The sequence below is a fragment of the Erpetoichthys calabaricus genome, chromosome 1 (genome assembly GCF_900747795.2).
Source record: "Erpetoichthys calabaricus chromosome 1, fErpCal1.3, whole genome shotgun sequence".
NCBI classification, from domain to species: Eukaryota; Metazoa; Chordata; class Cladistia; order Polypteriformes; family Polypteridae; genus Erpetoichthys; species Erpetoichthys calabaricus.
Genome location: NC_041394.2, coordinates 258682195 through 258708022, shown reverse-complemented (window position 1 = coordinate 258708022; position 25828 = coordinate 258682195). Strand labels below are relative to the sequence as shown.

General features: G+C 37.5%; 1 protein-coding gene across 1 annotated transcript in view; it reads right to left on the bottom strand.

The window, feature by feature from the left end:
* Nucleotides 1–25828, bottom strand: part of lrguk (leucine-rich repeats and guanylate kinase domain containing) — a 118995-nt gene that overhangs the window by 34327 nt on the left and 58840 nt on the right. Inside the window, 3 exon segments of the mRNA XM_028814408.2 lie at nt 5348–5549; nt 6189–6302; nt 10241–10337. Of these exon segments, the coding sequence (XP_028670241.2) occupies nt 5348–5549; nt 6189–6302; nt 10241–10337 (413 nt within the window).

Below are 25828 nucleotides of genomic sequence, written 5' to 3'. Positions count from 1 at the left end.
TGTTTGCTGCTCAGTAATAAAACTTAAAGTTGGGTAGAGCCATGCCACCTTCTGCCTTAGGTCTTTGTAGGGTCACTCTTTGGATATGTGGATGTTTTAAGTCCCAAATAAATGAGGTTATGGTTGAATCTAATTGCTTAAAAAATGATTTACTGATGTATATTGGAATGTTTTGAAATAAAAAAAGAAGCTTAGGAAGGATATTGAACAACGTTCGTTCTTCCAGCTAGAGTGAGATGAAGGGTTGACCATCTATACAAGTCTTGCTTAATTTTTTCCATACAGACGGCGAAATTTTGTTGATAAAGAGCTTTATGTTTACTTATGATATTTACCTCTAGGTATTTAAACTGATCTGCAATAATAAAAGGGAAGGTGTCCAATCTACTATTGTATGCTTGAGAATTCACTGGGAAGAGCCCACTTTTATTCAAATTAATTCTGAGACCAGAGATCTTTTGAAATTCTGTGAGTGCTGTTAAGACTGCAGGCACAGTATTTTGTGGGTCTGATATATATAGTACCATATCATCTGCACATAGAGAAATTTTCTGTTCTAGTCCTTCTCTGATAATCCCCTTTATCTGATAAGCATTTTGACAGTGAACTGACAGTGGTTCAATGGCGATTGCAAATAGCAGTGGTGACAAGGGACATCCTTGTCTGGTACCATGTTCTACTTTAAAGTAGTCTGAACAAATGTTGTTAATACAAACTGAAGCTTCTGGATTGGTATACAGTAGTTTGATCCATGCACAAATGTTCGGGCCAAACCCAAATTTCTCTAATGTAGTGAAAAGGTAGTTCCATTCAATTATATGAAATGCTTTTTCTGCATCCATTATTACATTAAACAATATTACATTAAACAGATGTTGAAGATTAGAAGCTAAGTGTCGGCCTTTAATAAATCCAGTTTGATCTTGCGATACTACCGAAGGCAGCATTTTCTCCATCCTTCTAGTTAGGACTTTGGAGAGTATCTTAACATCATTATTCAGAAGTGAAATTGGTCTGTATGATGCACATTGTAATACGTCCTTATTTTGTTTAGGAAAGACAGTGATTAACGCTTGGCGAAAAGTTTGAGGCAGAATTTGATTGTCTCTAGCTTCTGTAAATGTTGCTAATAAGAGGGGAGCTAGCTGAGTGGAGAATTTCTTATAAAATTCGACAGGGTAGCCATCAGGGCCTGCTGCTTTCCCACTCTGAAGTGACTTTATAGCATCTAGTAATTCTGATAGCACCAGAGGTTTATCCAATTCCTCTGCACTAAGAATACCTATTTGTGGTATCTGTAATGTATCCAGAAATGCATTAGTGTGTGTGTTGTCTTCTTTAAACTCAGTAGAATATAAGGATTTATAGTAGTCTCTAAATGTGTGAAGTATATTTTTATGGTCAATGATTTTATCTCCGTTTGTGTTGGTGATTGCTGGGATTGCATTGCGAACTTCCTGCTTGTGGATTTGTTGAGCTAAGAGCTTATTAGCGTTCTCTCCGTGTTCATAGTAATGATGTCTTGATTTAAAAATTAGTTGTTCAGTTTCTTTAGTTGTTAAGAGGTTGAGCTCTGAATGCAGAGCCTGCCTTTTCCTATGAAGAGCCTCACTTGGACACCTGGCATGTTCTTGATCTATTCTAGTAATTTCGCTGGTTAGCTCCGATACCTTCTTGGTTTCTAATTTATTTCTGTGGGAAACATATGAAATAATCTGTCCTCTTAAGAAGGCCTTTAGAGTTTCCCCAGAGTATTCCTGTAGAGACCTCTGAGGATGTATTTGTCTCTAGAAAGGAACTGATTTGTTTTGGTATAAATTCTGTACAGTTCTCGTCTGCTAATAGAAGTGGGTTAAGACGCCATCTGTGAGATGAGTATGTGGAAAATAATGATTTTAGCTCCAAGATCAGAGGGGCATGGTCGGAAATAACAATAGCGTCGTACTTGCAAGATTTAATCGTAGGCAAGAAATTATTATCTATAAAGAAAAAATCAATTCTTGACTAGCAATGATGTACTGGTGAGTAGAAGGAATATGTTCTTGAGTTTGTGTTTAGAAACCTCCAGGGGTCTGATAAGTTGTGGTCAGTTAAAAACTGTGTAATTGTCTTTGCAGTGTTAGATGTCATCACCCCTGCGACAGGAGACCTATCTAAGAGTGGATTTAAAACACAATTAAAGTCCCCAGCCATTATAATTTTATGAGTGTTCGCATTGGGAATGGATGTAAATACATTTTGCATGAATTCCCTATCATCAACATTGGGTGCATAAACATTTATCAAAATCACTTTACAGTTAAATAAATTGCCCATGACAATCACATATCTCTCTTCAGGATCAGATACTACATCTGGTGCTACAAATGAGACTGTTCTATTTATGAGAAGAAAGCTACACTTATTCTTATTCTGAGATCTACTTCAGCTTTTCTCATTCCCTCACATAGGCCACAGTAACCTGTGTTAGTATCCCCTGATACTTTAAAACTAGTATGACACCATTGCTTTTTTCAGCCTTGTAGTAAGTAGAGTGATCAAAATGACAGATGAATTATTACCTGGATTCATAGATAAAAGGCAACATTATTTCTCAAAAAGTACAACAGCCATTTAAAACATACAGTCATCTACTGAACCTGATCAATCCAACTTTAATAATCACAGGCAGCATCAGGCACCACAAAAGAACAAACTAAATTTAACCGTAGTTGGTAACTAATTACCCTAAAATGTATATCTTTGGAGAGAAGAATGTGGTAGCACAGGGATAAGTGCTGCAGCTTCACAGAGACAGGATGTGAATCTCAGAATGGTCAGAATCTGTGTAGGGTGCTCATATTCTCCCAGTTTTACTGTATGCTTTTCTCTGGGTTCTTTCTTTTTAACTCTGCTTCCCAAAGATGCTTGTGTTAGGTTCCCTGGCATTTTTTAAACTGTGGTGTGGTTGAATGTGCCAAACAATTGACTTAATGTCATATTCAGGATTGCCTCCTGCCTTGTTCACAGTGCTCATAGAACAGACTCCAAGTTAAAACTGGATAAAGCAAGAAGAGAATATCTTCTTATGTAGCACCATATCTCAAACTATTTCAGCTTCTTAACACTGTAGTTGCTTCCTCATATGCCCATACATTGCTACCATAGCCTAACATTGTGAAGATGTTGCCTGCGTAGAAAACGAGGAGACGCTAAGTGGCGGCATCAGAGCAATGTCTCCGCCCCTTCTTCTGAATTATATTTTGCAGGACCGTGCCCTGGAGCGAAGTATGTCGGCTTCCCGCAGTGGAAGACCTGCCCTGGTGAGATGGGCTGCTGGCCCCTAGGGGTCTCAGCTTGTGGTGGGGTACTGTGGCACGTGGCTGGGGGTGGTACCCAGACTAGACGTCCAGGAGGACCGGAGGAGGGCTTGCGCCTCCTCCAGACCACGAGGGGGGCGACCACCTTGGTTGCTTTGGGGACCACGGGTAGAGAGCATGGAAGCTCATCCCTGTAGGGGCCCGTGGTCACCGCCAGGGGGCGCCCAGATGCCTTGGGAGCCCTGGACCTCAGCACTTCCGCCACACCAGGAAGTGCTGGGGGGAAGAGGAGCAGGGACACCCGGAGTGCTTCTGGGGATGCAGCCAGCACTTCCGCCACACTGGGGCGTGTCGGTGGAAGATTGCCGGAACACACCTGGAGCACATCCGGGGGAATATAAAAGGGGCCACCTCCCTTCATATGGGGGCTAGAGTTAGGTGGAAGAGGACGAGGTCTCTGGAGGAGGCAAGGAGGCAGCCTGAAGAGAGGAAAGGCATTTTGAAAGGGCCTGGACTTGTGGGGTAATTGGTGCTGCGGCACTGGGTTGTGCTTCATAACATTTGTAAATAGCTTGTAAATAAATGTGTGTTGGTTGACAAAATGATGTCTGCCTGTCTGTGTCCGGGCTGCTTCCCACACTGTGTATTCAGATGTTGTAATTAACTTTAATACAAGCATATATATAGTACTACACATAGGATGTTAGATTTGCAATACAAGACAGGAGGTCTGAAACTTAGACGTTCACTTTAAAAGGATAATGTGGAAATCTTATTGGACCCTTCAATGTCTCAGAATCGGATGGTGAAGAAGAGATTAAGAAGACTAGGATATTGGATTATATAAGGTGATGTGTCAAGAACAAATAAAAAGAAAACGTTCTTCAACTATGTAAAGCATTAAAAAAGTCTCCTCCTACAAAACAAAAAGCAACATAATCATATAAGGCATAATCTATTTAACAATTAGGCATAAAAAACTTTCTTAACAAACCCTTTAAAAAAACAATTAATTTAAAACCATTTATTTAATTTAAAAAGCTTATGTACATCGAGATGTGCTGAATTCAATATATGAATCAGCAATCCCATATGTGCATTTGCAAGTCGATTGAGTTATGCTGAATTCAACATGTGTGCCGGCAAACCAATAGGTGCCTCTACAAATAAACAGAGTTGTTCTGAATTCAGCGCGTGCACCAGCTAACCGATCAACCCGTACTAAATCCAATATGTGTGTCAGCCATATTGAAAGTGCGAACCAGCAATCCAATGTAGGCTTCCGCAAACTGATACAGTTTCCCTAAACCTAATGCATAAATCAAATGTGTGCAACAGCTGAATCCAATGTGTGCATCAGCAAAGCAATATAAGCATCGACAAACCAATAGAGTTGTCCTCAGTCCAATCTGTGTGCCAACAAACTAACATGTGCCTCAGTAAATCAATAGAGTTGTATTACATTGAAACCAATATATATGCCAGCAATCCAATGCATGTGCCAGCAAACTGATTGAGTTGTGCTAAATCCAAAATGTACGCCTGGAAGAATAGGTGATATTCTCTAAAAACGATGTCAAAAAAATTGATACCTTACTACAGTAAATCACATTATATTCTACATAGGAGACTTGAGCCAAATTTGAAAACCCATTTATCAATGTGGCTGACAGTTTTATTCCATATAGCTACACTCACATAGTTTTACAGTAATAAAACAAAAATGTTTATTTATTTTATTGACTTGAAATCACATCTGCACACACCAATCACTGTTATTATACTTATTTATTTATGTTTTACATAAAAAGAACTTCCTCAAGCACAGGGACAAGCATGATTGAGGGGCACTGTTTCAAGCATAGTGGATAGCTATGAGACCCATCAGAGACTCAGAGAGTTCTCTGTACTTTTAAACAATATTGAGTAGTATGTTCAGAAATAGCAAAATACATGTTGCTTTATGTATCTTTTAATTCTGTAAAAAAATCTTATTCCTATATCTATTTATGATTCACAATACCACACAAAGCCTGAAATGTTCTTACCACAAGGAATAACAGTATCAAAGTATCCTGGAAAATCCCGGTTCATTGTAATGTAGGTTTCAACTCTAGAAACAGCAATTTCAATCTGAGACCGGCTGTATAGTCCTCTCATTCTTAGGCGCCTGGCATATTCTTCTTTATCCATGGGGATCAGAAGGATATATCGTGGCTCAAAGTAAGTGTTTTTTAAACTGCGAACACCCTGTAGCAAGAAATCATACCATATTAAATGCCTGTTGAAGTAACATAAATAGTGGTTATGAACAGGAAATTTATTCAGACCATAAAGATATATTCACACTGCGAAAAAGCTGAATAAGGCATCTTGTGTTTGTTGAATAAACAGATCTCAAAGCCACTTAAAAGCATGGCTTTCTTTTCTTTGTCATTGCATTGGATGAAAAGATAAATAACTCCCATGAAAAACATAATCAACACAGAGCAACAGTGAAACAGCTTTCAATAAATTGGTAAGGGCACCTAGACATAAAGCATGTGTTAGACTTGTGTTTAATCTTTCTTCAAGATGTTACAGGTGGAAAAGTTTTATAGCATATTGGGAAGACTATAGCTATCATTATCTTAGTAAAGTAATTGAATAGCTAAACCCACAAACATCAGAATAAAATAACACCAGATGTACTTAACCAATGCAGTATGATTTATTTAAATTCACCTTAAAAGCTCAAAAAATGACACCTTTCTATTCCCGTTTATTATTAATATATTTGTGGTGATATCAACAAAGTGCCTGATATTCTGTATGTTAATAATTAATAATTAACGAAGCTTATTCAATTTTTAATCTTATTAATGAAGCTTATCCAATTTTTAATCTTACCTCCAGCTCCATATGAAGACAACAAGCTAGTCCTTCTCTTGCAACAGCTTCAATGGCATCTCGTGTTAGTCCATAGTAATGTCCATTATATTTCATAGTTTGAATGAACTTACCCTTGTAAAAAAAGGAAAGGCCATTAAGTAACTCATTCAACATATTAAAAGTTTTCAAAAATGAACACAGAATGTGGACTCGATACAATAAGGCACTCAACAGGTACAAACCTGGCAACACTCTTTCTGAAGGGCATCTAAGTCATTGATTATGTGAACCATGCACTTGCTCTGTGTCTACGTGGGGTTTTTTTCAGGCATCAGTGTTGTCTATGATAAACCAAAGCTTGATTGCTGCCTCTAAACTATCTTAGTGTAAGTAAGCGTGGATATCAATGTCTCCAGTAATAAACCACCCAGAGTTTGTTTCTGCCTTTCAATACTGATGGGGAAGGTTAAGGCTACCCAAGGCCATTACTGGAAAAAGCAGTTTTGGGAAAGGATAGCAAACAAAATAATGGCACAGTGGTTAGTGCCCCTGCTCCACATCTCCAGAGATACGTGATTTGTGTCTCTTTAAGTTTTATCAGAGTTTTTCCATTTCCTACTACATTCCAACATGTGCATGTTAGGTTGACATAGCATTATGTTCAGGGATGGTTCTTGCTTTCATTTAATGCAAAATATTTTTCTTTTTTTATGAGTGACAGAAAAATTACAAATGATTTATACACATTGTGTACAGTCACTACACACACTGCTATTTTTGCTATGTTTTATATGCTACTTAAAGTCATTCAAAAAACATCCTCCACAACCGAGACCCCAATTCAACCAAAATATTACATTTGTGACTTACAACTCAAAATAAACTATTTGACCAAATATTCCCAATAATAATGTGGAAAGTACATATGATACTGTTATGTTTAAAATATCTCCACCATTTCATTGTGATTTGCACTTTCAAAGGAGAAGCTTTATTAGTCACATGGAACGGTGGTCATTATAGAAAATGTACACATCACATCCATGCCTTCTTGAGGATCATAACTCTTAATAATCTGAAACCATTCTTGCACACACCATAAACTACCTTCTACAAAGTTTGCTGGACAAGTGACGGTATATAAAAAAGAGTCCATCACAAATTATACTGTACATTTTGGGTGTTGCACATTTGGATCACATTGTAAGTTACAGGGAAATGCATTCTTGTGAAATTGTGCAGACAACTGTGTCATGATAAATACTAGCATTTCTGGTAATGTTTCTGTCTTAAATAATAAACATGTAGAGAAAATGTTCATTTAGGACCGAAATGCCAAGTGTCATGAGACAAATGCGGGCAAACATTTCTGAAAAGACAGCATTGTTATGACTGTAGAGCTGTGTCATGTCAAAAAATACAGTTTGTTCTCATTTTCCCATGTAAGCTACAATGTTTTTTTTTTTCATTTTGAAGAAAAGAGAAATTCTGGAATTCATCCTGTTCTTCTTGTATCTGGATTTTTCTTTGATTATCTCCCAGATTCTAAAACATAAATGTTAAGCTCATCTGCCTTTCTAGGCGGGCGCTGTGTGAGAAAGCTGCGGTTTGGAAAATTTACTCTGCAATGGCCTGAAGCTGCTTGGATAAGTCCTGCTTCTCCAGGACCTTTGAACTTGAACGAGCACATGACAATGGATGGATAGTCTGTTTAATATTGTAAGCAATGTACAGATGTGCAAAGCACTATTAAAGTAAAACAGTAAATATGCTAAACTGTGGAGAATTTGGTGCCGACTTTAAATACACTTCAACAACCTTTATATAGTTAATATTTGATTTAGCACTAATGTGTAATAGTAATTGGCATGTGGTGAATACCGTGTGATTATTTCTTTTAATCAAAATTTTCTTTATGAATTGAATATTTTTCTTTTTAATTTTTGTACTGTGGTCATTATACCATTGACCTCTGGAAAGACCAGTCTCCATTCAGGAGGAGGACATGGAAGTGCTGCAGAGCTACAAGTACCTGGGGGTTCACATGAACAACACACTAGACTGGTCTGATAACACATTGGTGCTGTACAAGAAGGACCAGGCCAGGCTGTACTTGCTAAGGTGACTCAGGTCTTTTGATGTGCTGGAAATGTTCTATCAGCCCATAGCAGCCAGTTTGGTGTTCTATGCTGGAGTCTCCTCGGGAATCACAATGCCTGAAAAAACGTATCAGGAAAACCCTGGACACTCTGAAAGCTGTTGTGGAATAGAGGATGGTGGCAAAATTGGATGCCATCATGAAAACTCCCCTCCATCCCCTCCAGTAGGCGCTCTATTGGAGCACTTTTAGCCACAGGCTCATCCCACCACATTGTGATAAGAAGTACCCCTTGGGGTCTCTTTTGGCTGCTTCAATCAGGCAATTCACTGCTTCCATCTGATGTACTCTTTAAGTTTATTTTTATTTATGTATTTATTTATCGATTGATTGATTGGCTGTATTATCTGTCCTGTGTGTTTGCATTTGTGTGCTTGTTTTTTATGTTTCTGCCGTTGTATGCATTTGAATTTCCTCACAGGATTAATAAAGTTTATCAAATCTAATCTAATTATCCCCTGTCTCTTGTTAGCTTTCTCTCTCACCACTTCACCATCTAATGTGTGGTGAGCATACTGCCCTAGAAATGGCTGCCGTTGCACACAATAGAGGTGGCTGAAGTGGCTCCACACTCACTATGTAAAGCGCCTTGAGTAGTGAGAAAAGTGCTAAATAAATGGAAAGTATTATTATTATTAATATTAACATTATTAAAGAAAAAAAACTTCTACCTTCAGGTTGAACCATAATTTGTAAACTGTCTTAAGTTTAATCTCAGGGTAGATAGAGACATTTTAAATGCCCCCTTACAGCCATGTAAGTTCTTGCAAACATGAGATACATGAATGTCTGGCAGATAACATTTACACTCAAACACAAGTGGCTTACATCTGTTAAGGTAAAAATGTAATATAATGATGGACTTCCAGATTTGTGAGACAGGAGAGCATGACTGATATTTTGTCCGGAGGCATTCATTTCCTTCCTCAAACTACCATGAGGCTATTATTTTAGATCAAAGAATGTTTCACTCCACTTTGTTATACAACAGAAAAAATATAGTAAATAAGTAATGATCTCTGTATGAATATAAATTGCAACATAATTTAAATCTGATATAATTAAATAACTTCTTGCTAGAGTGCCATAGATGCAGCATGTGCAGTAGCAGTATGTCAGTTCTTTAACACATTTTCTGATGACCATAAGTGTTTTGATTTGGGATGATAAAAGATGATGTCCAATTACTTCATATGTCTTCATACCCCTGTAGATTTTAGGTGAGCTACCTTGTGATCTGACATACTATGAATGCATTTTGTTTGCAATTAACAATGAACTAATGTATCATTAATTATGGAGAAAATAGATAATATTTTCCTAGTAAGCAGCTGAAGTATAAAGTAGTACATCTAAATAATAAAAGCTTGATAAATTTATTTCAATTTTAGGTAGTAAAAAATTTGTTTAAAAATAAGACAAGCTGGGCAGGGTCAATGTATATATTTCAAGTATGTAGCGGTAAATTGTCCACTGCTTTTATAATCATTCATTCTACAGTAAATGCAAACTCCCTGAAAAAAGCAGTTGCCACAGGAATCAAAATCAGGCCTCTACGAAACAGTAGCACTGAAAAGTGTACCACAGGTTCTCCCCACATCCTAAAGAGATGAATGTTAAATTGGCTCCTCTAAGTTGCCCTAGAGTTAGTAAGAGAGTGCGAGCATACCCTGTGATGAGCTGGCACAAAATCAAGGGGGGCTTCCTGCCTTGTTATTGATGCTTCCATAATAGGATTTGGTACTGCAGTGTCCCATGATGAATAAAGATTTGAAAAGTGATAGAAAGAAGGATAGATACTGAAAAAGTCTAATTTTGACTATAAGAAGCAGTTGAAAAGATGTGCAATTAGATTAACAATTAACTAAAAAAATGTATTGTTTAACTTTAGCAAAGTATCTGATTTTCTTACCGTGTAAACCATGTCTTCAAATGTTTCCACCGAGACAAAATGATAATCACTTCCATCAACCTCACCAAAATATGGACCCCTTGTGGTGTGACAGGCACTATAAAACATGCAAAATGATTAAACAGTTCATACATATGTCCCAAGAAGTATTAAAAGCATATTTCCGTTCTTCTTTATCTTTCCCTTAGTTTTTAAAGTACGTTTGTATTTGAAAAGTTGTGGTAGAATTTCCTAAAATACAGATTTCAGGTCATAAATCAACAAAGTCTCTGTACATATGGGATTATATAACCTTTCTCCATCTACAGATATCCTTCATACATTCCTTGCACAGGTGAAAAGTGTTATACTGTATATTAGATTCATTATAAATGTCAAATTTCCAACAAGATATTTTATGTACCACAGTGAATCAAAAAATTCACAGTATGCATTTAAAATAACTTGCCTCAGATTACAGAGTGAAAAAATCACATAATAGAGTCAGGGAGTCATCATGCAATATACAATATACAGTCAGTCAGTCATTATCCAACCCGCTATATCCTAACTACACGGTCATGGGGGTCTGCTGGAGCCAATCCCAGCCAGCATAGGGCGCAAGGCAGGAACAAACCCCGGGCAGGGCGCCAGCCCACCGCAGTACAATATACAGTATGTAACATTTTCATAATTGACTTCCTTGGGGATTAATAAAGTATCTATCTATCTATCTATCTATCTATCTATCTATCTATCTATCTATCTATCTATCTATCTATCTATCTATCTATCTATCTATCTATCTATCTATCTATCTATCTATCTATCTATCTAATGGATTCAGCAAAGAGCCACTTATATAGGTGCAACCCTTGAGGAAAGGGCTGAGCAACAGGACAAACCTAAGATTTCCTTCTGACCTCTTGATTAAAACACAATACCAGTGCATTTGCCTCATAAGCAAAATAAACAGAAGTAGGTTGAAAATCATGAAAGTAACATAATAAAATAATTGCTTTCTGAAAGCTATGAGAGATTTTCAGTGTCAACATGTATGGTGATTGAGCACTTTGCAATGGTTTCCCCTGCAAAATGTTTAGTACATGCACCCTTGTCACATGATGGCCTTAATTCACAAGCCTGCTGTGCACATTGATATCTCTCAGAGATCTGAAGGAGACAGATCAGGCAGAAATGCTCTTCGATGCTGATCAAGAGATATCTCTCTCTCTCACACCATTTTCTAAATCTTTTGATCATGAAGCTAAGATTGTTGCAGAAAGAACAATAGATATTTGGATGGCGAGGGCCAGATCACAAAGCACTTTTTTTCCTTCATTGATCTCACACTCACTGTGACCCTCACCAGGAAATGGGGATGAGAAAATAAGACGAGATGAAATGATCTCACACTTCAGTAAGACTTCCAGCAGCAGTCACCAGCAGACAACATTTGAAGTCATCGAGTAGGCTCTAATCATAGAAGAAAATAATTCAAAGCCTGGCTATCTTCTACTAAATAACACTGTGCACCATTTTCTTGACTATATACAAACAAAAGACCGCTGTACAGACAAATGATGGCCATTTGGGTCCTACACGCTGATGTACTGAAAAATGAAGACACAATCTGATAGATCAATAAAAATCCCCTGGCACAGAAAGAAATGTAATACTGTAACTTTAAACTGTAAAACATACCATTTATCTTTTAAGGGTGTAACCAGTGCCGGTGCTAAGTTATTTTGCGCCTTAGGCCAGATTTATTAGTGTGCCAAATGACTGTTGTAGCTAACCTGTGCAGCTGCACCAAAGGCAAATGCCTAAGTCGCCTTAATGGTGGTGCCAGCCCTGGGTGTAAGAGAAGAATAAACAGTCTAATAAAAAGATACACATACATATTCTACTTTCACTGTGTTAAAGTCAGCATTAAAAAATTAAAAGTTTGAATAAAAAACTAAAACTTACTGTGTTATCCATTGTAAAGCCACTTTCTTGAGCATTGATCTGCATCTTGAGACTGTATGCATATTGTAAATCAGCATATTCATGACGTTTATTTGAAAAAATTATATATTTTTTTTGGTGACATTCTGCTATTTTAAAAGAAGTCTGGACTTGTTCTCACCTCATTGCCTGTTTCCCTTCTTGTTAACCTTTCAGTCAAGAGCCTAAGGCATGGCCGATGTCCATTCAGACATGTTTCAATTAAAAAATATTTTAAAATATGAATACACATTTTTAATGTATGCATTTTACATAATAAAAATTAATGTTTGGCAAAAAATGCAAAATGTAAGTTTTCCTGAACAACAGTGGGCTGTGCTTTTGATCATTTTCTAATTGTTGCAGCAATTCAATTTCCACACTCCTCTGGTTCAACTCTCCAGTGGTGATTTTAGTTTTTTAACATCTGACTTTATATATGTGCAGATTTAACCTTGCTGTATCTAGCGTTAACCATGTTGCAGGTGTACTTTATCTAGGTGAAGTGTTTTGCAGGCTGATTATTCCCTTAAGTTTTCCAAGAATGTAGTAGTTTCAGTAAACGGTCAATGTACCTTACATCCCATGCCATCTGGGCCCCACTTTGTTATAGAAAATGATTAATTATTTCGAGTAGCTGAGCATGAAGAGGAGGTGAGGTCACTGTTGCTTGTACAACAGAACTTCTGGGTTTGTGAACTTGCACATACTCACCTCCTAAGCACCCATCTGGGAGATGAAAAAAAACACTGGAGAGAAACAAACTCCAATTTTATTGGCCAGGAAGGTCTGATGTCCCTGTGCTTCATGTCCAGAGTGTCAGTTACGTCAGATTCCTAAAAAGGACCATGCTCCATTGGTTCCCTTTCCCCTAATTGAAATTCCCTTTGAACGTATAGGGGTAGACATCATAGCACCATCATTAATCCCTCTGCTAGAGGACATAAATATATTCTAGTCCTTGTTGATTATGCTACTTGTTATCCCAAGGCTATCCCGTTGAGAGTAGCCAATTCCAAAACTACTGCACAGGAACTCGTAGGGGTCATTGCACAAGTCAGCATCCCTAAAGAGGTCTTGACAGATCAAGGGATGCCTTTCACCTCGGAGACGTTCAGGGAAGTTGTCAAGTTGCTCAAAATCAAACACTTAAAGACCACAGTATACCATCCTCAAACTGACAGTCTCGTAGAATGGTTTAATCAAACTCTCAAACAAATGTTATGCGAGGTGGTCAGCAAGGATGAAAGGAACTGGGACCAGCTCCTACCCCTCATAAATTTGCCTATCGGAAAGTGCCTCAAGCCTCCTCAGGCTTCTCCCCTTTTGAGTTATTATATGGGCGAAAACCCATATTGGACATTCTAAAAGAAGGATGGAGGAAGTGGCTCTCCCTTCCAGTAACATTCTGGAGTATATCGCGCAATTACGCGATTCGTAAAAATTAGGCCAATATTGAAAGAGAATATGGAAAAGGCTCAAACAGCACAGGGCCGACTTTATGATCGTGGGATGGTACTTCAGGAGTTCCGCCCTGGAGACCGTGTCATGGTACTCATGCCCACCTTGCACTCTAAATTAATGACCCATTGGCAGGGCCCATATGAAGTTAAGGAGCAAAAAGGGCTTGTTCACTTTCTGTTGAAACAACCAAATCATCGACTGAGCAAATGGATTTATCACATTACCAATTGTATTGGGCCCTAAGCCTGACAGGAGTTGGAGATTCTGCAATGACTTCCATTGGCTTAATCATGTCTCCCAATTTGACGCTTATCCGATGCCGCTAGTGGACAACCTTCTCCAGCACTCAGAAAGGCGAAGTTCTTTACCACTCTTGACATGACAAAGGGGTACTGGCAAGTTCCTTTAATGGACCCCGCAAAGGCTAAGACAGCATTTAGCACCCCTACTGGACACTGGCAATATCAGGTTCTTCCATTTGGATTGCACAGGGAACCTGCCACTTTCCAGCGTCTGGTGGATAAAGTGCTACAACCCACAATTTCTATAGCGCCGCCTACTTGGATGACATCATCATCTATTCTGACACATGGAAGAAACACCTAGAGCAGGATCAGGCTGTGTTCCTGACACTTGGTCATATCTAAAGAAATGTTTCTTTGGATTGTGCGAGACCAAGTATTTAGGCTACCTGATGGGTGGTGGTACAGTCAAACCATAGTATTCCAAAGTATATACCACATTGAAGTGGCCCTGTGCGAAAACCAAGTGGCAAATCCAAGCTTTTCTTGGTTTGGCCAGGTACTACCATCGGTTTGTACCACGGTTCCCTGAGTCAGCAGCACCCTTGACAGATTTAACAAAGAAACGGTCCCCTAACAACGTGGTATGTGATAGTAAAGCTGACACTGCTTTTCGTGACTTATAGCAGGCCCTTACATCGGCACCTGTTCTAATGGCCCCGTAACTTTTCTCTGCCTTTTATTCTCCAGACCGATGTTTCAGACACAGGACTCGGTGCCATACTAAGCCAAAGCGTCAATGGTGTCGAACAATCCATCATGTTCCTGAACCGGAAACTGCTGGACCGGGAAACCAGGTTTACAGTGGTGGAACGGGAGTCCTTGGCGATCAAATGGCCAGTAAAGCAACTGAGGTACTACCTCTTGGGCCATGAGTTTACCCTTGTTACTGATTATGATGCTCTGCAGTGGATGGCGGTGCACAAGGAGTGTAACCCACGTGTCACTTGTTGGTTTTTGGACTTCCAACCTTATAAGTTTCCTGTCCTTTATCTCCAGGGTTCTCTCCAGGCCAATGCTGATGCTCTTTATCCAGTTCACAACCTCTCGGTTCAGGCTGCCCGACCCAATGGGTCTGGGCTGAGGTTATTTATTAGCTAAACTGGGGTTTGGCGCTCGTAACTGATCCTTTCTTCTCTTGTTTCCCTGCAGTTCAGCTGAAGGCCCTGCCTCTCAGTGACATCACTACCGAACCACCCACTAACATAATTTCTGGCTAACCCTAATGATATCACTTTCGGTAACCAGAATTCATCTTCCTGTCACATCAGTTCCTGTTCCTGCCGCCCTAACCCCACCTCTTCCTCCTATCCACCATATTTATAGAACAGACTTGTCCTGTTAGTTCAGTTCAGTTGTGAACTCCGATCTGTAAAGACATGCTTCTTTTATTGTGCTGATTTTTCAGTGCACACAGTGGTCATTCCCAAACCTTTTTCTTGTCTACTGCCTTATTTTTACCACACAATAAAAATATTATTAGAATAAACCGGACAACTTCTCATTATTATGATGGTTGAAAGATGCCAGCAAGGTGCTCTTTATTCAGCTGTACAATTGAATTTATCTACAGTATGTACTCATCATTACCTAATCTAGTTCAGGTTTTCAGGTAGCTAAAGCCTATTCTGAATATATGGGTATATAGCAGGATCCACCAGTGGATGCACTCAAACATAGCCTTGCATAAACACTGACACTGGGGCAACATAAGACAGTCAACTGGGCCACATATCTTTGGAGAAAACCCAACAGGGACACAGTGAGAACATATAAACAGCTCAGAAACCACAAATCAGCCCTTTTATAAGAGGTACTATGCCTCTATTTGGTCTGCTAGCTGTGAAAGCTCTTTTCAGATTAAGTTTTTTGTACCATAACGTTAGCTCACTGTTCTATGTTCCATTCTTTGTTTTCTAATGTAACAATGTTTCTGTTTCTAACTGAAGCTATCAGCTAATACCACTTGTTGGGCATTCTTCCTAGCTCCTACATATATCTGTATGTGCCACATTGTTCTTTCCATTGTAATTTCCTTTACTTATTTTATTAAAGTGATTATTTAATGTATTTGATTCTGTATTGATTGTAAAGCTATTTGTGTTTTAAGGGTTCTATATAAATGATAGACTGATTCAGAAAAGTAAGTGGGAAAACTTTACTTGCCAGCACTGCAAACAAGCTATGAAATTACTGTGCACTTGTAATTATAGTCAATTAGAAGGTCAGCACAAAGGAAACAGAGATGCTGAGTTAGATTCAAACAAAAAAGAAAAGACAATGCAAAACTTTTAAAATGTATCTTATTGCATGCTTTGAGAAAAGTTCCCTGCTGTTGTTGTATGGCTCATTGACTGAATAAGGAGAAGCACTAGAAATATAGACAATATATCACTCAGCTGAATAATTTTAAATGACATTATCTTCTGCTCATGAACCAACTCTCTGAACTGCAACAATCATATAAATAGCAGCTCTGAGAAAATACATTTTATAAACTAATGCATTATTCCATGAGCATCCTTCTTGTGTCTTTCTCTTATTGTTGGCACTTTATAGCATACATGTTTTGCACCTGCTGTTTGGAACTTTTCCCTTTCATTTTACTCTTGATTTATTATTTCATATAGCCACTGGCCTGTGTCATTTCTGTCTAAATATACTAGCCAATGTTATTGATGTTGCCTTCTCCTTCTGAGAAATTAAAACATGAACAAACACAAGGGTGTTCTCTTTTGATTCAAAATGTATAATGATTTTTTGTCTCTATATTTCACTTACTTTTCCAGATATTCATCATTTTCCATAATTATCCAAACTTTAACAGCTATAGCACTGCATTCTCCAAAGGCGAGATAGCCCCCTGTAAGGTCTCCTGTTCCTTAATAACATAACAAAATTATTCTGCACAAAAATATGCACTGTGATGCTTTCATACACATGAATAAGTAGTTTCTGCTGCCATACCACTTTATCAGGTGCAATGGACTTTAAACTAATAGACCGCTGGTTCAATTCCCACCATTAGTTCACTGTGAGAACCTGAGCAAGTCACTTAAACTACCACTTTTGGAAAAAAGCATTGCCTAAATGAATGTAAAATGTAAATGTAATATTCAATGCTACATTCATACTTGAAGTGATAAAGCTAACTGAAGTACAGTATAGATATATTTCAATACTACAACTTCTAATACATATACTGTGCAGTATAAGATGGGTGGCTACATTTAACACATCAGCATATGGAATGCTAAACACACAAAGAAAAGGGTGACTTTTGGAGAGGAATGGTAAAAACCTAAAATAAGGTGCCAACAAATGAAAACACATAAGGTGAAAATACACTGATGCCTAACCTAACCCAGGACACTCAAATGTGTATATTGGCCAATAGATCTTACTATTGTAATGATTTTGTTTAGCTTTTGACATCAGAAGGTGATTTATTAGGAAATAATTATTAAAGAGACAAAATCTACACCTTTATAATAAACCAGGCATTTATTATGTAAGCTTCTTTAGGTTTGTGGATTGGCTTTTCATCTTGCAATAAAATGTCCTATTCATTCAGGTACAGATTTTGTGTGGCATTTTGAAATAGTTGGTAGATAAATGGTTACATCAGATATACAAATTGATAAATGGTTACATCAGATATACAGTACAGAGAGAAAATTTGTATGAGCAGCAAAATAAGCAGTCTCCATGTGGCTTGGAAACTTTAGGGACTCATTAACATGACTGGCCTTGCTTCTGTATTAGCCGCTAAGCAAGTGACTCTCTCTTTGGAGGTTTCGCTTTGCAGACATGCTGGCCTCACTTGCGTATCCTTGGAGGTGGAGCCCTTATCCCGACTACACCTCTCAGTTTGGGGATGGACGGACACACAGACTTCTATGCGTAGATGTTTTATATATATATATATATATATATATATATGCATAAAACATACAGTACATAAAATAAATAAAAGGTGGAGGCAGAAATATGCCAGAGAAAAGAATACAGATACATGCCATTGCTCTAAATTTCCTGTCTGCTTTCTGACAGTCTGAAAATAAAAATTGATTCAAGATTCAGGCCAAGCTAATAAGAAACAACTTATTGGAATCCAAAGGAAATGTCGATCATTGTTCCACATTTAATTCCTAGCAAAATAACTGTGGTATTTCAATAAGAATGTCTGGGCTCTGAATTGTATGAGCTACATTATCTATGGAGATATAAGAAGTGCATAGTACAAAAAGTGGTGGTATAATGTATTGCAGCTGGGTCCAGTGTCTTGGGAGCAAATCAGTTTCACTTTTACCATTTTTGTACAGCACTCTTCGCTGAGCTCAGTAATAAGTTCACAAGTAAATGCAATTGCAAAGTTTACAAAATACTAATTACATAATGAGTACGGGTGGCACGGTGGCGCAGTGGTAGTGCTGCTTCGCAGTAAGGAAACCCGGGTTCGCTTCCCGGGTCCTCCCTGCATGGAGTTTGCATGTTCTCCCATGTCTGCGTGGGTTTCCTCCGGGTGCTCCGGTTTCCTCCCACAGTCCAGAGATATGCAGGTTAGGTGGACTGGCGATTCTAAATTGGCCCTAGTGTGTGGGTCTGGGCGTGTGTGTGTGTCCTGTGGTGGGTTGGCACCCTGCCCAGGATTGGTTCCTGTCTTGTGCCCTGTGTTGGCTGGGTTTGGCTCCAGCAGGCCCCCGTGACCCTGTGTTCGGATTCAGCGGGTTGGAAAATGGATGGAGAATGAGTACACATAAAGACACAGATTTTTTTAAACATGCAAGAAAAAAGTTCCAAACTGCTTAACATAAATGGAACCTAACAACATAATTCCAGTAAAATTACTGTTGAACTAAGTCACCTAAATTCTGTGCTTAGTCATTGTTGATGTGGAGTTTGAACATTCTCCTGGTGTCTGCAGGGATTTTAATCTGACATTTACAAAAACATTTACGTTGGACTGATTGGTGATTGTGAATTGGCTTTGAGTGGCTATATGTATGTGAGAGCCTTGTAAAGGACTACCTCCCTTTCCTTTCCAGGGTTTTTTCATGCATATTGTAGCCCTGTGGCTTGCAGTCTAGTGCATTTTTTCTAATATATATGGGCTATAAGTTGTACCCTAATACATCTTCTGCACAATTCAATTTAACTTTACTATTAGTATTCAGACTTAGAAATCAACCATTAAAAAATAGTGTGGAAAGGTATCCAGAAAGAAGGTGTTAGATATTCTCTTCTCTTTTCCTCTTACGTTCTGTCATGTCACTCTCAAGCTTTTTTATTCAAGCTTTCTCTCCTCTCTTTCACATATTCATACAACAGACACACGCACTTCACCATTTAAAAAGTAGATTATACGAGGGGAAGTCAAGCTAAAGTTAGAAAATGGTATTTATTAGAAAATGGAAAGAACCTTAACAAAACTGATAATGTTATTTCTCAATGTAGTCTCGACCCTTCACGATGCACTTGCGCCATCTGTCTGGATTCCAGGAGAATAAAAGTTTTTGTCATGTCCTCGCAAACCACTCGGTCACTGCTTTCTTCACATCATCATCTGTCTTGAATCGACGACCACCCAAAAGTTTTTTAGCGATCCAAAAAAGTGGAAATGACATGGTGCCAAATCTGGGGAATAAGGAGGATGTGGCAATACCTCAAACTTCACTTTCTCCAGACCAGCCTTGGTGTTCTTAGCAGTGTGTATACGGTCATGGTCAGCAAAAGGACTCCTTGAGACTGCAGTCCCTGCTGCTTAGATTGAGTAGCAGGCTTCACATTGGTCTCCAGCAAATCACAGTAACTTGCGCTAGTGACTGTAGTACCCCTCGGCATGAAGTGTTTCACAATAACTTGGTGCACGAGTGGTTTGTGAGGACAAGACAAAACCTTTTATTCTGCTGGAATCCAGGCACTTCCAAGCAGATGGCACAAGTGCATTGTGAAGGGTGAAGACTACATTGAGAAATGACATGATCAGTTTTGTTAAGGTTCGTTCCATTTTCTAATAAATACCATTTTCTAACTTTAGCTTGATTCCCCCTCATACAAAATGGTATCAAAATTGCAATACATTACTGCTTACAAAGAACTAAATATACCATATCCCAAAAGTCTAACTAAAAAAATAAGAAAGTGTGTAACAGTGTTACATAATTTTTCAGTATATTTCATTAGTTGTAATTATGATTGTTTATTTGATCCATTCGTAGCTCACATTTGCTTATACTTTTGGCGCTTGATGACTGCATTTGGAAAGTAACGTGTCTAAAACCGAATGATTTGCAAAAAGCCTTAAAGAGAAGGAGGAAATAACACCAGCAACAGGAACAGCAACAGTAATATTATACTGAGAAAGATGAGTTAGAAAGCAGATTGAAAGTACCAAAGGATGTGTGATAAAGTCCAATCCAAAAAATAGATTGCAATTGCGTAGGAAACTATTAAGGTGTATAAAAAACATAGAAAGAGATAAGGACAGAAAGGATTGTTAAGGGAAAAGTTGTGCTCTTGTATTATTGAGAAATAAGGCAATGCAAGTTAGCCATATTACTCATTGGGGTAAGACTGTACTAAAACCTTTTCTTTTAGTTGGAATTGACTATATCATTCTTATAATAACACATCCATATTCTCTTGCCATTATTTTTAAATTAACAAATCAATTCAGTTAATTTTTGCACAGTTCTCTTCACTAAGTGCAGGCTCAGCGTGCTGAAGTTGTCAAGTAAAATGCAATTACAAACTGTACAAATAACTAATTACATAATGCATGCACATAAAGACAAAAATTTCTTTAAACATAGAGGAAGACAAAGCAGTTCCAGAATGATTGACATAAATGGAACCTAGCAATATCTGTCCATTAACAATTACTGTTGAACAATGAAAATAAGGAAATGAATTGTTTGCATAAACAAAGGACTGGTGATTGGGGGGGGGGGGGGGGGGGGATTTGTTTCTGATTGTTTTTTTGTGTTGTATGATCAGGGGGACTGAAGAAAAAATATCACAATGAGATTTCAAATGGCATACGACACATGAAGGTGGTAACAATCAGAGTGACAAGTTGTGTAAAGGCCAGAATGAACATTTTATACTTATTTATCTATTTGTTGTGTATTCATGTTTAAATTATTTTTAAGTTCTGGCATGAGGTACAAATATTGTTTACTGTAGAAGAACTTTGGTAACAGTTAATTCTACATAGTAAAAAGAAATCTAAATCTTTTTAAAAACAAACATTAGATTTTCATGTAAACAGTGCTTCTAGATAAAGGTGATATAATTGAACAAATGACACATAAAATTGACATGATGTATTCATTCTCATAATCTAAGTTAACAAATACATTGATTTAAGAAATGGAAAAGTAAGTATATCCCCCAAAAACTTATCAATGCTTAAAATACATAAAATTAGAATTAGATGTTCAGATCAGGTGCCAATGATTAGAACCTCCTCAGGACGGATGCAGGTGGAACCTGTCTGTTTTAAACCACAGATATCTTGGTTGTGGTGTTCTCTTTGCTACTGATGCTTGTGGTATCACCAGGCCAAGATCAAACAAGCTCTCTAAGGCCCTCAATACAAAGGTTGTGGATGCCTAAGAGTTTTGCAAGGGATTTAAAGAGATTGCCAAATTATTTGAAATCAATCATTCCATTGTAAGGGAAATCATCAAAAAGTGGCACAGATTTCAAAAGAATGCTAATTTGTTCAGGACAGGCTGGCCCAACAAATTCATCCCAAAAACTGATCTTTCGATACTAAAAGAAGTCTTCACAAACCCCAGAATTTCATTGCAAGATCTGCAAGTAACTCTTGCATAAGTAGATGTTCAAGTGTATGCAACTAAAATCAGAAAGAGAATACACAAATTTGATGTGTATGTGAGGTGTTCCACCAAAAAACCTTTGCTGTCCAAAAAGAAATCTAAGGTCAGACATTCTGGAACAATGTGCTCTGAAAAGATGAATCAAAGATAGGGTTGTTTGGGAACAGTAACAGTAGGCATGTTTAGCACAAACCAAAGACAGAATGTCAGGAGAAGATCCTCATATTAATTGTGAAGCACTGTGGTGAAAATGTTAAGATTTGAGGAGAATGTGAAGCCATCTGTCCAAAGGTTGAAGCTGAAACAGAAATGGCCCTTTTAACCTGATAATGATTGAAGGCAAACTAGTAACTTAAACCAAGGAATGGAGGGTTATGGACTAGCCTAGCCAAAGTCCTGATTTGAATCTGATTCAAATGTTGTGGGGTGATTTGAAACGAGCAGTACATGCAACAAAAGCCACAAACATCATACAACTTAAAAGAATTTCGTATGGAGTCATGATCAAATATTTCACTGATTTAAGACTGGTGGGCAGTTATGCAAAACACTTACAAGAAGTTACAGTATTTCTACTAAAGCGGGCAATACCAGCTTCTAAGGCCGAGGATGTACTTGCTTTTTCCACAGTAAACCATTACATCTATTGATATCTTACTTGAATAAATGATTGAAAAGGCAAATTTCACCTTTATCTGTAGACACTATTTGCATGAAGGTCTACTGTTTGCCTGTTCAAACATGGGGTGTACTTACTTTTTCACATGACTGTATATCTGGACTCCTGGCTTTGATTTACACGGGAAATCCAGGAAAACTGCACTGTATCTTACACCATTATTACATTTCTAAAATATAATTTTGAGAGCTCTTACTTGCAGCTGTTGGAACAGAATGCCAGGCCACACATAGCTACTCTGTTCACAACTGTCCCGAGGAATTATAGTTATAGATAACCTTTAAAATGTCCTGGATCACAACATTTGAAGATGTGACACTCTGCATGCCAACATCCAACATCTTTCTCAGGCTTTTCTGCTGGAATGGGATAACATCTGACAAGTGCAGATTCTAAAGCTCATTGGCTAAAAGATTTAGACAGTGTTGATTAGAAAAGGTTAATGCTATAATTGTTAATGCTGATAGGGATTGTTTTTGTATTATTTTATTTTCCTATTATTCTCAATTGATATCACTATTTCAGCAATGATTGTTAAAATTTGAATTCCAATAATGAGTATTGTTTTTCTTTTTTCTATAAAAGTATATTAGATTATTCTTTTTATTAGATATTTTCCATCAATCTGTCCATTTTCTGATCTTCTTTTCCATTTCAGTGTTACAGGGAGCCAGAACCTAACACGGCAGTAAATGGTTTGAGGCAAGAATCTAATCTAGCTAGGATGTTTGTCCAAAAATGACCTGATTAAGTGTTATAATCAACCTAACTTTCCTGTCTTTATAATGTGCGAGGGAACCATGTACCCTAAACAAAACTCACATAGACATAAGAAGAATGTGTAAAATCTAAGGAGTAAATGAGCTAGAAATCAAAAAATCCAGATGAAGTAACATTAACCAGTGTGCTCTGACGTTTCCCTTGATATATGCTGTCATTTTAAAATCAAAAGCATTTCAATCATATATTTTTATGTTAAGAGTACATTGTGCCATACAGTCATAATTTGACATTCAGCATATTATCTCATGTCTAACATAATACGGTTTGATATTACATGATCTATATATTGTATAAAAAGCCAAAAAATTTCTTTAGCTCCAAACCTAAGGATTTCATGCTAAAATATAAATTACAAATAAAAATAAATTTACTTTCTCCTTCACTAGTGGCATTCCAAGCATGCGTAATGGTGTGCCAATTAATTGTCAAAAAAATGTCATGGAAACCCAACCCCAACCTGTAGTTAGTGATATTACAGTGTTGCTGATCTGAAAATTTATGTGACATTAACTGAAAGGATATATTTACTTTCGATGCAAGACTGCAAATCTCTTCAAAAATTGGGGTATGCACATTCCACATAAATGACAAAAGATGCAGGAGTGGAGAAAGATGATTAAGAAACATCCATCTGTTGATTTAGGCTGGTTTTACCTCGACATAGTACCTGAGCTGAGCTGTCCTTTATTTATTCATTCAGTTTCTAAATATGCTTATTCCAATACAGGATCACTGGTGGACTGAGCCTACCTTATTAATGCTGAGTATTATAAGGCAGAAGCCAAAGATGAAACCTATGCTAGTCCATTGCAGATCACATTGGCACACACACACCAACTCACACATTACTTTTTTTAAACAACGCTAATTACACTTTTCATTGTACCTATGGGACTACACAGTAATACAGTATAAGGTTTTTGCTGGGTCATCTCATTGCTGCATTTATCTGCCAATAATATGAACTACTGTATGGCAATTTACAACTGGTTACTAGTTATTTACATTAGTGTAGGGAACACACCTGAACCCACTTCAGGTGGTAGGGCCTTCAGGCTCAAACAACTACCTCATCAGACCTCCACAAATTTAGCCAAAATATATATATATATATGTCCTTCCTGTCCATCTGACCAAAACATCAGACTTATTATAATCTTTAAAGACTAAAATAATTAAATAAGCAATTTAATCCATAATTAAGGGCTCTGTTTGTTACTTATTTAACTGTATTATGTAAATGAGTATTGATCGTATATTCTTTTTTAATTTTAGGTTTATTATTTATTTATTCATTTTTCTCTTTAACATCTTGTAAAGACATTTGAGGTACATTTTTTATTATATTGAATTTATTAAAAGAAAGCAACATTCCATGCAAGAAGTCAAACTTAACAAAACTAAATTTAATTCAACCCCAACCTAAGAAAAACAGAGAAAGGCCAAAAGCCAGAGTAAAACTTTAAGAGTAGAAAAGATGGAAGAGAATCCTTTCCCCCCAAAAAAATGCTTATTCTAAAATGTTATTGATTATATCCTGCCAGGTTTTAAAAAACTTTTGAAAAGATCCTCTTAGTGAGAATTTGATTTTTTCCAATATCAAATAGTTTATAACATCAGTTACCCACTGACTTAAAAGAGGTGGGCTAGGATTCTTCCAGCTGAGCAAGGTAAGTCGACATGCTAATAATAAAGTAAAAGCAATTACAATTTGTTTGTCCTCCTCCACTTAAAGCCCATCTGGGAGTACACCAAACACAGCTATTAATGGGTTAGGAGGGATTGTGAGAATAAGGCTGTCTGAAAGGCATTTAAAAATTTTGGTCCAAAATTATGTTAATTTAGTACACGCCCAAAATATACGGCCCAATGAAGCTGGAGCTTGATTGCAACATTCACAGGTTAGAGTTTGCACCGAAAACATTTTGGACAATTTTAAACAAGATAGTTGTGCTCGATAAATATTTCAAGTTGAATTGTATGTTTTGCTAATATGGAGCTAGAAGGAATTCTGTGCATGGCTGCCTTCCACTCCTTTTCTGAGATGTTGAGTAAGAGATCCTTTCCCCACTGTACTCTGGGATCTTTGAAATGAAGGGACTTTTATATATGATAGAAATGCTGTCTGAGTCCTCAAAAGGTACATGTCTTGTATGAAAATATGCTATAGAAATAAATATTGTTGTTGTTGCTGGTGTGTCACATTACATGATGTAACAGGCAACAGACAGGTGGATGCAGTAATATTGTTGTAAGGCCGAGAGGCTTTTGAATAACAACAATTCTTAATAACTGGTAGCTAGTGTAAAGAGTAGGTAGCCACTTCACTCGATGGATTACTTTATCTATTCAAAAAAAAAAAACAAGACAAATCTTTCTGTGCAGTTCAGTTGAAAATGTAAATGATGAAAGATTGTAGAAATACTAAAGTTAGAACAATACGTAATGTAACTGTAATATGAACACCGTGCTCTCTAACTATAACCAAAATAATAAATGATATTCCACACTTAAACCTACATAAGTTATTAGTATACAGCAAAGA